The sequence below is a fragment of the Aplysia californica genome, unplaced genomic scaffold (genome assembly GCF_000002075.1).
Source record: "Aplysia californica isolate F4 #8 unplaced genomic scaffold, AplCal3.0 scaffold00065, whole genome shotgun sequence".
NCBI classification, from domain to species: domain Eukaryota; kingdom Metazoa; phylum Mollusca; class Gastropoda; order Aplysiida; family Aplysiidae; genus Aplysia; species Aplysia californica.
Window position 1 is genome coordinate 1,776,901 of NW_004797335.1, and position 14,806 is coordinate 1,791,706.

At 39.6% G+C, this 14,806-nt stretch overlaps 1 protein-coding gene across 1 annotated transcript; it reads right to left on the minus strand.

The window, feature by feature from the left end:
- Positions 1 to 4,591: 4,591 nt before the first annotated feature.
- On the minus strand, positions 4,592 to 8,957 carry LOC101863729 (alpha-1A adrenergic receptor). The gene is made up of 3 exons (XM_013079816.2): positions 8,693 to 8,957; positions 7,484 to 7,631; positions 4,592 to 5,258 (listed from the first exon to the last, which is right to left on the minus strand). Exons 1-3 carry the CDS (start codon positions 8,955 to 8,957, stop codon positions 4,592 to 4,594), a joined length of 1,080 nt encoding a protein of 359 aa, XP_012935270.1.
- Between the last annotated feature and the right edge of the window lie 5,849 nt (positions 8,958 to 14,806).

A 14,806-nucleotide genomic window follows, 5' to 3' on the forward strand; every position in this document is an offset into this window, starting at 1 on the left:
GTTTTGAGTCCAGGTTCACAATGTTTAACAAACCAAAAGACATGTTAAGTAAAATTGTTTGATTCCTCACGACTAAAGGTCTCGACCCAGAACTATAATTAGTGAAAGGTTCTTTAAGGAGATCATCATCTGTAGACTGACACGCAGCTCCAAGTACGCGACCACTCAGAGTCATGTGAAGCAGAACAAGGAAAACAGCTACAGTGTCTTTGATTTTCATTCTAAGCCACTTACAAACCAAACTTCCCGTGCAAGTCGTAAAAGATGGTCAAAACCATCCTGTTTCAAAAGAATTTTTTAAATGCAAATGTTATGGGTTCTTGCAGTTCCTATGACTAGGTCTTAAAAATTGCTCAAGCAGATTTTTACCACACATAATTATATGATTATATCATACAAAGTATTTATATTCAGGGCGCTTTTTTTTAAAGATTGAACGAGTCGAACAAAATTGAGAATATTCTTTTTAATGAGTTACATGCAGGATTTGGCAAAGTTAAGTTTATATACGTATGTTTATAATGGAATGGCATCTCCTTCCAGTTACATAGCACAAGGATGGATCTGTCTAGGCCATTTTTCGGTATAGTACTGACTCAAATAAACAAAATCTTCTTTTGGAAACCTCCAAGAAGGGGTTGTCACGGAACAGAGTCTGAGCTCCGATAAATAAAGAATGATACTTTTAAAATACATCAGGTTCTTTAATTTTTTGTACCGTTTGTAATCGAATGTGCTTATGCGCTGAAAGCGTGACTTTCAATACGTGACCAGAAAAATGCCAGGAGAGAGAAAGGTTTGCTTAACAATTCACAGTACATTTATTTGAAAGGACTTGAAGTGGTCTCCATAAGGAAGCTTTTTTGTGCGTCAGTTACAACGCTTATTGTAAAATACATTCTTATTGTGCCTGTTGGCTCCGTGACATACCAATAGCTAACCTTTGTAGAGATTTTAGAAGCGATGGCTTTTCTGATTTGTCAGACACAGTCTTTAAAAAAAATTAATAGGCCAGTTTTGTTTTTGTGCGTCCGCTTGGTGGTGCGACACGCGTAACTAACAGCGGAGATAACTCAAGATCTGATGTGCGTGATGAGGAAAGTTAGGGGCGGTATACTTTGCATTCAGTTATAGAAGTGATGATAATGATAATGTTCACTGGTCTTCTGAAGCACTTTGATCTCTTTTGACGACAGGAGTTTGGTGAACACCGATTAATGCCGCTTTGCTCTTGCTGTTTGATATGATGATGGCGGAGAGACTGATGGTCAGTGATTTATGGAATTTGTAAGGGACAGCACAGCAGCAGGGATAACAGTTTAAATTTGCTGGTTTTGTTTGAAGTATGAACATTAAATTGGCAAGTCTAATTTTGTCACCCGACCACCCAGAATGGGACAAAGAGGTTTTGTATTGTCCAGTTGGGCAAATGTATGTCGTATTGTCCAGTGTGATGGCAAAAGATTGTTGTGCTTTCCGGTGTGACACAAGAATGTCGTATTCTACGGCGTGATAAAACAATATCGTGTTGTCCAGTGGACTGACAAAAGAATGTCATATTGTCTAGTGTGACAAAGAAATTTCGTACCTTAAATCTATGACGTAATCAAGTCACAGCTTCACTGATGTATGATTTATAATGCAAATGTACATGAGAATCTGAGCCAAAACGACTTTTAAAAAAAAAGATTCGATTTACATGAAATGTCCTTACCATTTTTATCTCAGTTTTATATTGACATCTCGGTGTTCTCTAATACATCCAAACACTACTGAGACGGACAATTAGAAAATTTTTTTATCTTTAAATGTCTTTTTCCCTCCTTATCGTGACAATAGATGATTTTGTTTGATATTATGTTTCATTTCAGCACAGATTCAAATTGTACTCGTTAATTACGATTTCTAAAAATTAACTTGAAACGACAGAAATAAAGCTTCTTGGGAGACATTGAGAAATCCATGTAGGGAAAAGAAACCAAATGAGGTAGTGCCGACAGAGAACACTTGGGTAAACCTAAAAGCCTTGAGTATCTTGCTCTCACTAGAAAAATAGAACTCAAGAGAGAGAGAGAGAGAGAGAGAGAGAGAGAGAGAGAGAGAGAGAGAGAGAAATTGACTGATAGAACTTGAATAAATGGATGATTGGGAAGGATCAGGAAGATGTATGTTTTAAAGGCATACCAGTAGAGAAGTGAAAGGTTACACATAATTGCCGAAGTTTGATTCAGATCAGACACTTGATGGTGAAATGTTATGTTTGTCAAGTGGTTCGTAAGTTCTGAGCGCTTTCACTTAGCGATTTGTTCTTAGTAACTCCCAAGAACTTAAAAATGGTATAAAATCACGACCCAGTAAATGGCAACGTTCTTTCCATTGTAAGTGGCTGAAAAGGGTAGACTAGGGCTTTCTTGTACAATACAGGCACGTTCATAAAAACAAGTTCTGGAGAATCACAGAAAAGGTTCAGAGGAATGTTTGAAGTGCTCATGGTCTCTTTTCAGCAAACAAAGCTTGCTTGTTCCAGACAGAGATGTGAGCAAATTGGACTTGATATCGGACGTTTTGAAGAGCACGCTTTTGAGAGAGAAGGATAAACACTAAGTCTGATTGGAGTGGTATTTTTCTAATAAATCTCTGACAACTCGCCGAAGGAAAGTCTTGCTGTTACTAATGTAAAACGGCATAAAGTCTTATCGTTGTCCCAAAGCATCAGCAACACCATTACCACCACCACAACCACCACCAGCAACACCACCACTACCATCTCCCCAGGTCAATAGTGACCTCAGCTATAAGCAGGAATATTACCATAACCGCTACAAAAACCAGCAACGACACAACAACAACAACAACAACAGCAACAACAACAACAACAACAACAACGACGACGACGACGACGACGACACAGAACCTAGACCTAGCAGGTAGAACGCATTTTCGAATTGGAAAGGATTGCCCTTCTATAATTTGTTTACTTTTTTCTGTCCGGGGTTTAAATGGGACAAAAACTAATCACTCTGTGATCTCTCCCAAAGTCTTTGCTTGCGGATCTAAAAGTGGGATGACTAACACAATCTAAAAGCCCATTAACAAAGGCCACTGTAAACTGAGGTTCCGACATGCTCTTTTCTGGTGTTTGCTTTTAGTGGATAAAATATATTATAGGGGATTTACAGCATACACTTAAAACATTAAAAATGATAAAATATAGTTTTATCAACACCACACTTTTGCGCATGCCTATGTGGATTCATTCATTGGCTAAGGCTATTTGGTTGGACTACAATAAATAGAAGTGAATAAATTTCCATATTTATAACAACACAGTAATTCTTATTTGTAGTCGCACAGCATAATTGCTCTTTGTGGCTTGATTTTCTCGAGTTACTGTTCGCCCTTAATGTGAAGGGGTTAAACACCACGCAACAGAGGAATGAATACTATTCGATACAAACGTAGTGATGTCTAGATGGTTTTGTGGCAACAACAAAAAAAACCAACTTACTGTTACACTGTACTTTGGGGGCTGACTGGTGTCGTAAAGAAAAATTTATAGACTATGTTACTGTAAATCAACTATGGTAGAGATCTTGTGTATGCACCCAAAAAGCAATGCATAATGTAGGGCCCAAATAAAGAAATGTTTCTTCATTCCTGGATCAAGATCACAAAAAGAATGTTTGCTCGCTGGCCTACGAGACGACCATGCAAAATTACCTCTGAGCATTGTCAAATAAATAAATTAGCGAAAGTTTCTGTAACGCGGCAGGCGAACGTGAACAAGCTGTTGTGGCAAAAGCTGTAAATATCGGTCGCATCCCATATCCATAGGAAGACAAAAGAAGATACCGAAAAGAAGGAAAGACAACAAAGAAAACACAACCTGTCGGTGTCCGTCAGGGCAGGGAAGCTTGTGCGCGTTTATAATATTTCAGAAAGCTCTGACATCCACTACATGTTTGCCACCCCCCCCCCCCACACACACACCTCCTTCTACCCCTCACTACCCCCCCCCCCTCCTTCCTCCCCGCACTATCTCCCCTTACTATTCCCCTACCACCCCTTTGCCACCCTGCGCGCCATTCACCTGACTCCCCCCCCCCCTTTCAACCCCTTTGGCTCTTCCCTTTCCTCTACCCCAGCGATATTGACCCCCGTAGCATAGTCTAAGACTAACCAACATCCACACATCAAGCACTGTGACATAAACGTTTTCTGCATTTCACTGGCAAAGAAAAACACACGAAAGTCGTCCGTTCATTTGCTATCGCTCATTTTTTAATTTATTTGTTTTCAAACTCAAACAAATGTTAAGTCAGATTTTTGTGAAGCACACACTTATACATGTATCACTCATAAACAACGATCTATACAGCAGAGATAGCTTTTATGACTATCGTGTACTTTTGTTTTGTTATCCAAAAGTCACATATATCTCAATTCGAATTCGTAAAAAAAAATAGGACACAAGGTTTATTGAAAACCACATTGGAAACCAAAGACATTGGTTATACGTTCTACAGTACAGAATAAATGACATTTCACAACCCACAATGACATCTTGCAACTGAAAAATAACCACCCTTGCTCATTTCTTTTTACAGGAAAGTAAGTTTTGCATTGTCTCTTTATACTTCGAACTCATGGTGTAATAGACAAAGATGTTTACAGCAGAATTGAGACCCCCCAACGCGAACGCAATGGACCAGCTGAGAAAGAACATATTTGCGTAGACCCCCAACACACTGAACTCAGGTTCGAAAACCATGAATACCGTGGTCACAATACCCGGCACGTTGCAAGCGATGAAGATGGTGGAAATCAAAGTAACCATTTTAATCACTTTCTTCTCTTTTACGGAAGTGTCCGAGCCACCTGCAAACTGGCTGGTCGCTTTCTGGCGCCATTTTGTTTTGCTGTTGAGCTTTACGATAAGGATGACAGTACATATAATGACGACGAGGAAAGATCCGAAGGGCATGAGGACGCTACTTATTGAGAAAATAATGCCTTCCACGATGGCTCTGTCAGACCTGAAGCCCAGCTGCAGAACGGTATGGTTCTTTTCCGGGTCAAAGGTCCAAATAAGTATGTTGACGTAATAGAACGGTAAGGATACAACGACCATGATGGCGAAGATACCGACGATAATGCCTTTAGTTCTGCTGTGTGTGATGATTGTCTTCACCTTGAGGGGGATGGCGATGCACAGGCACCTCTCTACCGCTATAAACGTTGTGATTAGGCTAGTCACCCTGCGAGGAAAAAAGAGGAAAAAGGTTTTAAGTATGCCTGTTTCTACATCGCGTACGAGACTTTCTCGTCGTCTCCGATATAAGCTGTGTCCTTTTTGCTACACACCACCATAAACACTACCACCACCGACAACAACAGCTTTTAATTTGGATTTAGTAAATGTATTACGGTACTTTCAACACAATTAAGTCGTAGAAGTGCAGAACAACACCAGCAAGAGCAACAACAACAACTACTACAGCAACGACACCAGCAACAGGAATTATAGCAATAACATCGGGAACGACAATAATAACGATATCAGAAAAGCTGACAAGCAAAGAGCAACAACATTATGATAACAGTAAACAAGAATACTAATACCAATACGACGACCAATTCTTGCTCCATCATTGACAACACAGCAAAACAAAAACAACAATAGTAACAGGAACAGCAACAGCAATACCAGCAACAATAGCAGATAAAACGACACCAAACGCAGCAGAAGCAGCAGAAGCACCAGATGAACATAGAGGCAGCAGCAGAAACAGCATCGGCATCATCGTCATCAACATCAGTAAAAATAACAATAACAACAAAAACAACAACAACAATAACAACAACAACAACAAAAACAACAACAACAACAACAACAACAACAACAACAACAACACAATATCTCTCAAAGCGTGCTCTCTTGTGCAAAAGGAATCATATTAATTAACACAGGGTATTCGTCAAGCCGTATGATCAAACGAAACGTTCAAACACTTGTTGTCAGAAAAAATGCAAAAAGTGTGTTGATGGGAAGAACAGCCTCTAAATAATCGGTATCAACTTTAACTGCCTTGAGTAGTCTCCTACGCATTTATTTGCTTAGGCGTTACGGTTTCCTTCTAGTCTTGGGCCTGTTGCCTGTTGGCCATTTTTGTCAAACGAAATTTGAGCCAAATCACGGACCAAAACAGAAGGGTTGGCGGGAGGGAGAGGAGGGACCGTGTGGGGGAGACATGTGACCTTGACTTTAGCATGGCTGGTGTTTTGCCCTTCGTTTAGGCCGTGATGGCGCGTAGGCAAACTTCACAACGAAGTTTTCAAATAGGAACCCAAAAGGTGCAGCCAGGGCAGTGTGCTATCTTGTTGCACAAACCTGATGAATATGTACCTGTAGCTCTATAAGACTTTTAGACGTCTATAAGCTGATCGGGCGATGGACAACGTTGCTGTTAAATAACTTCATATACATACCATCTACTAGACCTGTATGAAACTGGACTACCAGGCGCATTCTTTATACATATTCTAGTGGCGTCCCCCCCCCCCCTAAAAAAACCCCGAAAACAAACCCCAATCCAACTTGAAATTACACACACCCAATTATCGACTTTAAGCCTTGCACTATCATTGTGTGCAGCATGAAAATTAAAGCTAAATGAATTCTGTATTATCTCGACAATTTAATATCTAATCTACGATATTAGTCGCCCGAGATAACATGGTCATTCAAAATTAACCTTTAAAAAAATCAGACTTTGCCAAATTGTGTGAAATCATAGAAAGAAGAGTTTTATCGCTCGTTTTGGGGTGAATAAATATTTGTGAAATGAATATGTATTGAATATCAAATGATTGAAGAATATTTTTGTCTGTACAATGAACAATATCTTATTACAATAGTTTCAAACAGATTGGAAAACAGAGCAGTCACAAATATCACTCAAAACTTGGAGAAATGCGTGATTGTTCATTGGGACTACGTTGAGGAATAAAGGGAATGTTTAGCCAACTAATTGTGTACGTTGTTTCTCAACCAAGACAAAACTCTTCATTTTACAGTATTTTTCTTGATATTTCTGGGACAGCCCTCGCACCTCCCACCAGTGTGCGACTGTAGATTGGGCCAACGTCTACATCCTCACCCCCCCATCCTCACCCCTTCCTTTTCATTTGGGGTTGAAAGTTTGATTCTGTAAAGTACACACTTGCCCACGTCTGAGCTGACGGTCAGTGGCATGAGCCTTTCTACAGGCAAAACGCGCTAATAATAATAATAATAATAATAATAATAATAATAATAATAATAATAATAATAATAATAATAATAATAATAATAATAATAATAATAATAATAATAATAATAATAATAATATCGTATATCACTTACATGGCGCGCACTCCTGAGTGCGTACAGCTCAAGGCGCTTTACTTAAATCCAAGTGTAAATTCATAAATGAACACATACCTGGTCATGCATACGTGAGGCCATCCGTCGAAGAAATAGATGAGATCCTGCAAGTTGAACCAGACGGCAGTTTTGATGAGGTACGGGTTGTAGCCAATGCTCATGCCTAGAAGAGTCAGGAGACAGCCCAGGTCTGCAATCGCCAGACCTGCAAATAATGATATGGAAGCAATATGTTGTTGCTTCTTTCATTACTGTCGTTGTTGGTTGTCTTTCTGCCAAAGATGTTGTTATTGTTGCAATTGCTTTTGTTGGTGGTGGTGGTGGGTATTAGGCTTCTGTGGTTATGGTTATTGCTTTTGCTGTTGCTGTTGTTGCTCTGGCTGTTGTTACTGTTGCTGTTGCTACTGCTGTTGTTGTTACGGTTGCTGTTGCTGTTATGGTTGCTGCTATTGTTGCTATTGATGTGAGTGTTGTTGTTGCTATCGCTGCTTATGAACACATCGTGGTTACCTGGAAAGACAAGTTTATCAAAAGTTAACACTCCTTATACTGTTTTTTACATGTAGGTGCTTTACGCTCCCATCCACAAAATGTATATCATTTAAGAGGCAGGCTTCGACCAGTCTATCAGGGCCAAACTAGGTGAGAGGGATACAATGTTTCAGCAGATTGACTGAGGTACTCCATAAAATGCTCTTCAACTGGGAATCGAGCTCAGGTCTGAGGGTGACGGCGAAGCGCCTGACCGCTAAACCACAGACGTCAGTGTTCTTGCTGTGAAAAAGTGGTCTTGTCAAAAACTGAAAACTGGAAAAGTACAAAGTTTGGTTTACAGGAACGTCGTTAGGGAATACTGACAAGTTTGAAAATGTACAAACCCCATTTTAAAACCTTCAAAGCACCTGTTCCTAACCTATATCCGAGTCGCATCTCCAAAACATTCCTAAAACTTATCTCCGTAAACCTATTTTCACAACTAAAGTTTGTTAAGTACAAGACAGAAACGACAAGGTAGCTTTGTGTTAATCATTGCTCTATTGCCTATCATCACGTCTCCACAAAACAATCACTCCATTTCTTATTTTCTCAATGGGTACTCTCAGTATGGCTACTTTAACCCCCCCCCCCCCTCACATTCCGCCACTTCCTCCAACCTCCCTAATATGTCATCAACGCGAAAGATTTTTGTCCCATAATAATATTTATGTAAGTGAACCGTTGGACATAGTCCATGGCTCAAGAAGAAGAATTCTTGTACTCTCTTACCCAGCAGGTTAATGTTCATCGTGTCTTTGAAGCCTTGGCGGATGAAGACGATGATGTTGAGGACGTTTGTGCCGATACCAAAGAGGCTGACCGCACCACAAAAGACGGAGAAGATAGCCAGTTGAAGCGTTTGCCTCATTTCATCGCTGACTAGCTGTCTGTTGGGGGCCGGGGCTTCTGTCACCAGAATCGCGTGGTCTGTGTCCAGCAAGCACTCCGTCAGGTTGGTCACGTTAATGCTCGAGCAGTTAGGGTGAAAGGACATGGTGGCAGTAGCTCAGATGGTTCGAGTTCTCCAGAAATTAGTTCAGATTTATCTGTAGATGTTAAATCGGATGCTTGTTTGTCCCACTTGTTTGTAATACGTTGGAACACGTTTTGGTTGTTAGAAAAACCAATCTTTTGTAGTGAAAACTGGAAGGGTGTATGATGGGAAAAGTTGTTTCTGAAATGTGGAGAGAGAGACTACGATTGGTACGGAAAACACACAACCAACAAATTGTTAAAGATTTTAATAGAAGATTTCTGCTCAGTCTGTTGTTACAAGTTAAAAGTGTTTCAGATAATTTTCTTCTTATATTTTGTAAATTATTCTGGTACTGTCAAAGTATGAGTCAAAATATTTCTTTGGAATCTCATATGATATCAACCCATAGAGAAACCCAGAGGTTTATATAGGGTAGAAATACTGGAGGTTAGACCAAGGTATTGTGAAAAGTCAATAAAATGTATCTAATTGTCTCGACAGCAACGTCAAATTGCGCGAGCTTGACTCCTGTAACGAGACATGACTTGTCTTGATTGCAGTCTTATTATTAAGGATATCTGAAACATCATGAAAGTTTCACATTTTTTGGGGACATAACCTCTTACGAGAGCACAAGTTTCATCAGCTGTAAGTCTTCTCAGCGACGATAGCATTACGTAACTACATAAATTATCGGTGAAAAATCTCAACTCAAGCACACATCGTAAACCTGTGGAGATGTGAGCGTATGCAGTAGACAATTACAAGGCTTTAGAATCCTTATGAAATTGTCAATTTTCATTTTGTAATTGCACAAAAAAATTTGAATGAACTGGAAAGCACATCCGTTATCCACAAAAAAATTCTTAACAAAAAAAACAAAAAAAAAGGCTCACGTGTACGCTATCGAGTATTTTATTTAGCTCGTTCTACCGGGACCTGACATTTGCGGCAGACGGCGAGCAAGAACTCCGATGTCATCACGGGGCATCTCCCCGAGACCCGTAAGTGACTTCATCTCCCACTCATGTCTCCGCAAGATTTCCTCAAAGTGGCCGGCACCAGTACAGATGAGCACTCTTACAGAAGAAAGAGTCCGGAAAGAAGGGGCATACAGTTTCCTTCTCCATTACATCCCCGTAAAAAACTAACAATCTCAATTACACACTTGCAAAAGTGCATAATGACACACACCCAAAAAAATGTATTCCAATTATCTTTTCCCACAAGATCGTTACTGTTGTATTAAACATAAAGTTAATACACTTAGTTTCCCAATTCTTGACGAAGGCGAGAAAAAAACACAGGCCCATTAATTGTGGTTTTATGACGATACACCACCGTTGGAAAGTCTCGTGAAAACTATTTCTACAACCAAAAATGTTAGTGACATAAAACATTACTAGAAGCGAAGATACAAAAAGTTTTCTCTTTAAAACAAAACCCCCAGAAGAAATGGAACATTTGACTGGTAAAAAAATGCTGTCCTAAAAGAAAAATTGGGGGGGGGGGAGGGGGGGGGGTTCTGCTTCGTGTTTATAGGTGTATAAAGACGAGTAAATGTTTAAGATTCATTGTTTTATAATCTGACTTAAAAAGTAGAAGGAGTGAAGACAAAAACCATCGTTAGAGCTTGAAGACATCCCGCTCCCCTCATGTACAGAGGGAGGGTTATATATATATATATATATATATATATATATATATATATATATAGAGAGAGAGAGAGAGAGAGAGAGAGAGAGAGAGAGAGAGAGAATATGCTACAGACCTTTCAGAATTCATAGTCAAACAATACTACACATGGGATGTCACGTTAACATTTTTTAGTCTATTGTCCATGTTAAAAAAAAGTTTGGCATGACAATTTTGTTTCAAACCTCAACGATTTTTCATTTCAGGCTTACCCCAAAGTACACTGAAAGAAAATTAGAAATAGATTTGGAAATATATTATTCTATAGCAGGTATAGCCAGTTGCTACAGGTGCGACTCACAAAATTCAGTTTGGTAAACAGTAGTACATCTTAAATGTTAACTGGAAGGAGTCCAAGGTGTCTGCTGAATTAAATAAATCCGAACTGATAACTTGAAGGAAAGGTTTAACCTGTAAGAGACAGCAAGTAGAACGGGCGAAGATGACGCTCACCGAGAAGGATAGAGAAACAATACGATAGATAGCATGAAAGTGATAAGGGCCAAAATAGAGCACTGGTAACTCATCCCAACAACTCGTAAAAACAATTAAAGGACCCACTCGGAACTCTTGCAATATTGAGCTCCCAGTTATAAACTACGGACTAGAACGGCGTAAGATATTAATTTTTCAAGTGGGCAAATTCAAAATGTCTTTTTGCACTTTCTAAAAATGAACGGGTCGTGTCCAGCTGAGTCGAGGTTTATAAGCGTTCAAATATTCTGATAGTCCGCGGGAGGCACTTTGATTACAGCGATGTGGTTGATGACCGCGTCGCTGCTCGGGATGGGAAAGCACAGGGAGGGGTATTTATTTTACCAGGCCATTACGCCGTAGACCAGATTATACGAGTGCTTCATTCAACATCTTGATGCCACGGTTTTGATGGGGTTGGTGTCAGCCAAGCCACCAAACCGTTTTTGAGACACGTAAATTTTATCCATTTAACATGTCTATCAATGTGGCCCCAATTCGTCAAACCCATGACTAATAGTGTGGGAAGAGACTGATTAAAACTCTTCTGAAAAACAAACTCTCTACCAGACGCTCCATTGGTGGCTTGCTTTTTGATGATTTTATTTCACTTTTATTGTCATTGGGTGTACGGAAGCGCTTATCCAATCTTGTTAATGAAAAAAAAACCTTACTTTTCATGTTTCAACTGTCTGACCTGAACATTAGCACAGTTGTCGAGAAAACCGAAAAGGAGTGGGGGTGGGGTGATGAGCATGCTCCTGGGGATAATCAAATATCCGACTTTGCCCTCAAATATGTACTTTGCCTGATTGCAAATGTCTTTAACGGCCCCTACACAATGTAATATATGTATAATATATATACGATGAATTTTACAATCCACACAATTTAGGCAAATTGGGAGGTTAGCTGTTCTTTTCCTGAAATCATGTGAAACAAAATAGGTTTCCGAGTTGTACGGTCAAGCACAAAAGACTTCGTCTCACGCTGTTGTTGTCAGGTTATAACTGCAAATAAGCAACTGATTGTTGTTTCTATTGTCGTTGAAATTGTAGCTGTAGTGTTGTTGTAATTCGTGTAGTTGTGTTTTGCAATTGCCTCTCTAAGCGTCTTGGTATTTGTCGTGTAGTGTTACTGTCGCTGCAGCTTCTTTGTTGTTACAGCTACTGTAGTAAGTCGTTATAGTTGTCGTTTCGATGACCTTATCAATACCTATTGGCGTCATTAATTATGAGGCATTTGTCGTTGTAATGGTTGGAAAAGACTCTTTAATTTTTCAAAGAGGAAATTAACAGGCTTCGATGAAGGTAAGAGTAAGGGTAGAAAAAATCTTTAGTTTGGATAAACCAAGGAAAGCTATGTCCTTTACGTGTGTATGGGTTACGGGTGCAATACACTTATCTTTAACTTTGAGGAACAGATGTAGCAGACGTTTATTTGTCCTAAAATATTGCATCCTACAAGATGGTGTACTCCCTGAAAATGACACTATTTACAAAAAATATACTTTTTCAAATAGTAGGCTTTATTTTACTGCCATTGCTGCCCGTATTTTCGTATACAAGATACGTCACTCTCTAAAATGGTATCCTAAGCGCAACTATACATTATTTATGCTCCCGGCACTGGCGTTTATGAGTAGATTTTGAAATCATAACATGGGGAAGTTTGTTCATTTAATGTGGGTGTTTTTATGCTTCTATTGAGACAATTTTGAATATTTAGGAGGCGGATTTTCGATCTCACCTGCCAGGATCAACAAGGGCCCCGAGAAGGGATACATTCCAGCAGAAAGACCGAGGTACGCTATAACAATATTCTCCTTTCTCGGCAATAGAGCTCGGATATCTTGCATACGATAGCGAAGCGCCTGGCCGCTACGCCACAGGCGCTCGTACATGCCGTATTCTACAATCTTCGGTGAAAACAAAGCCTGAAAGAGTAAGCAACAACAGGCAGACTGATCTGAGGTGTCTGGTTTAGCATTAGTCTGTCAATGGGATCAGAAGCGGACCGAAACTTGAGTCTTTAATGAAGGGCATTATGTCTCTGGTAATGTTTTTAATAAAGAGGGAAGCTTTAAAGTCTAAAGGAGAGTAGACTTTCTTGTTGACGATCTTAATAGTGAACCGAAAACAAACATTCTCACAGAACACATTCTGAGGGCATGGAACAGCGTGTTTATGCTTCTATTGAACCTGTTATATTTGAAGCTCAAGTTAAAGTGTTTATTCAAAACTATAACAGCGTATACCCTAACGGCTCACACGACAACACAGCTACTCCCATTACAGGCCTGTTTGTACTAATTAAAATACATATTACCATTTTGGTCCTGTTTTGGGTAAACATGGTTGCAGCCTGTTGGGTTCATTTTTATTATAATCTAATTTGTTTTCTCGTTCTGTGCCTTTTGACAAGTTCCTTTTTGCAAATGTCTGTGCTCGTGTTTGTGCTTGTGTATGTATGTGTGTGTGTGTGTGTGTGTGTGTGTGTGTGTGTGTGTGTGTGTGTGTGTGTGGTTTAGCAAACAGTGCAACAAATTACCAAGTGTTGTCTGAACTGTGTTCTCTATTACTCTGAAAAGTACAAAATATTCTGTTTGACTTTATAGGTTGACGCGTTTAACATTTCCAGTACACCATCTAGTAAGAGTTTGGGTTTAACACCCCTATCAATACGTTTATGTTGTTTAAGACGCGGGACCTCGAATTTTGCGTCCGTTTCCAATAGAACCGAGTCAAACGGATTGAGAGCCTTGAAAACTCCACAAAATGACACGAGTTCAAGAAAACCCAGTCTGAGACTTGAACCTCAGCCATCCACTGCTTAGTCCACCATGATACCAACTGAGCTAATAGAACGTTCAGTGAATCCTCTGAGTAATTTTCGAGTTGTAAGGTGACTGACAGCAGATATATAACTTATTGCCTTTCTATTCAGATGTAATTTTATATGTTTACATGTACTTTTTATGTTGCAGTTGCCCTCATAAGGAAAGGGCACATTTTTTTAAAAATCCAGACGCAAGGGAGAGATCAGCGCCAGGATCTGTGATGTCATTGTCACAATCTTCGCCGCGGCACGCAAAAGGGACATTACGATTCCAGTGAGGAATTCTATCTTATCACGCCAAGTATCCCACGTGCGGGACGCTGTCGCCCACCTACCTCACCACCCACTCCCGGCCAGCTTTGAAACAGTCTGCCTCCCAACTGACCATAATGATGGCGATTCAGACTTGGGACATTAACAATATGTTTTACAAGCTGAACAGTTCTCGCTGACACGCAATGAAGACAACAGACAAAGCTCAAGCAGGACCTATAGAGGGATAGAGTTGAATCGGTTCCGCGTTATGCAATAAAAAAGCCGAGTACTAAGTTTATAGCAAGTAAGTGTGTCTGATACATCTAATGTGTTGAACTTGGGTTAACGTAATAGAAATATCTTCTTTTAGTGGGACTTAAAATTTTTATTTGATACATGATATTAATTCTGCATCTTGATGGTTAAGGTGGATTTTTTTCATTGATGAAAATGATAGCTTAGTTTTAAGATTTCGTGTTATTCGAGTACTGATATTCCAATGCATTTCTTATACTTATATTGATTATTGTGCGAAAAGTTATCTCAGCAACGGGTTCAGAAAGTCTCAAGACTATTGAAACATGACATTGACATTGCCCCCCCCC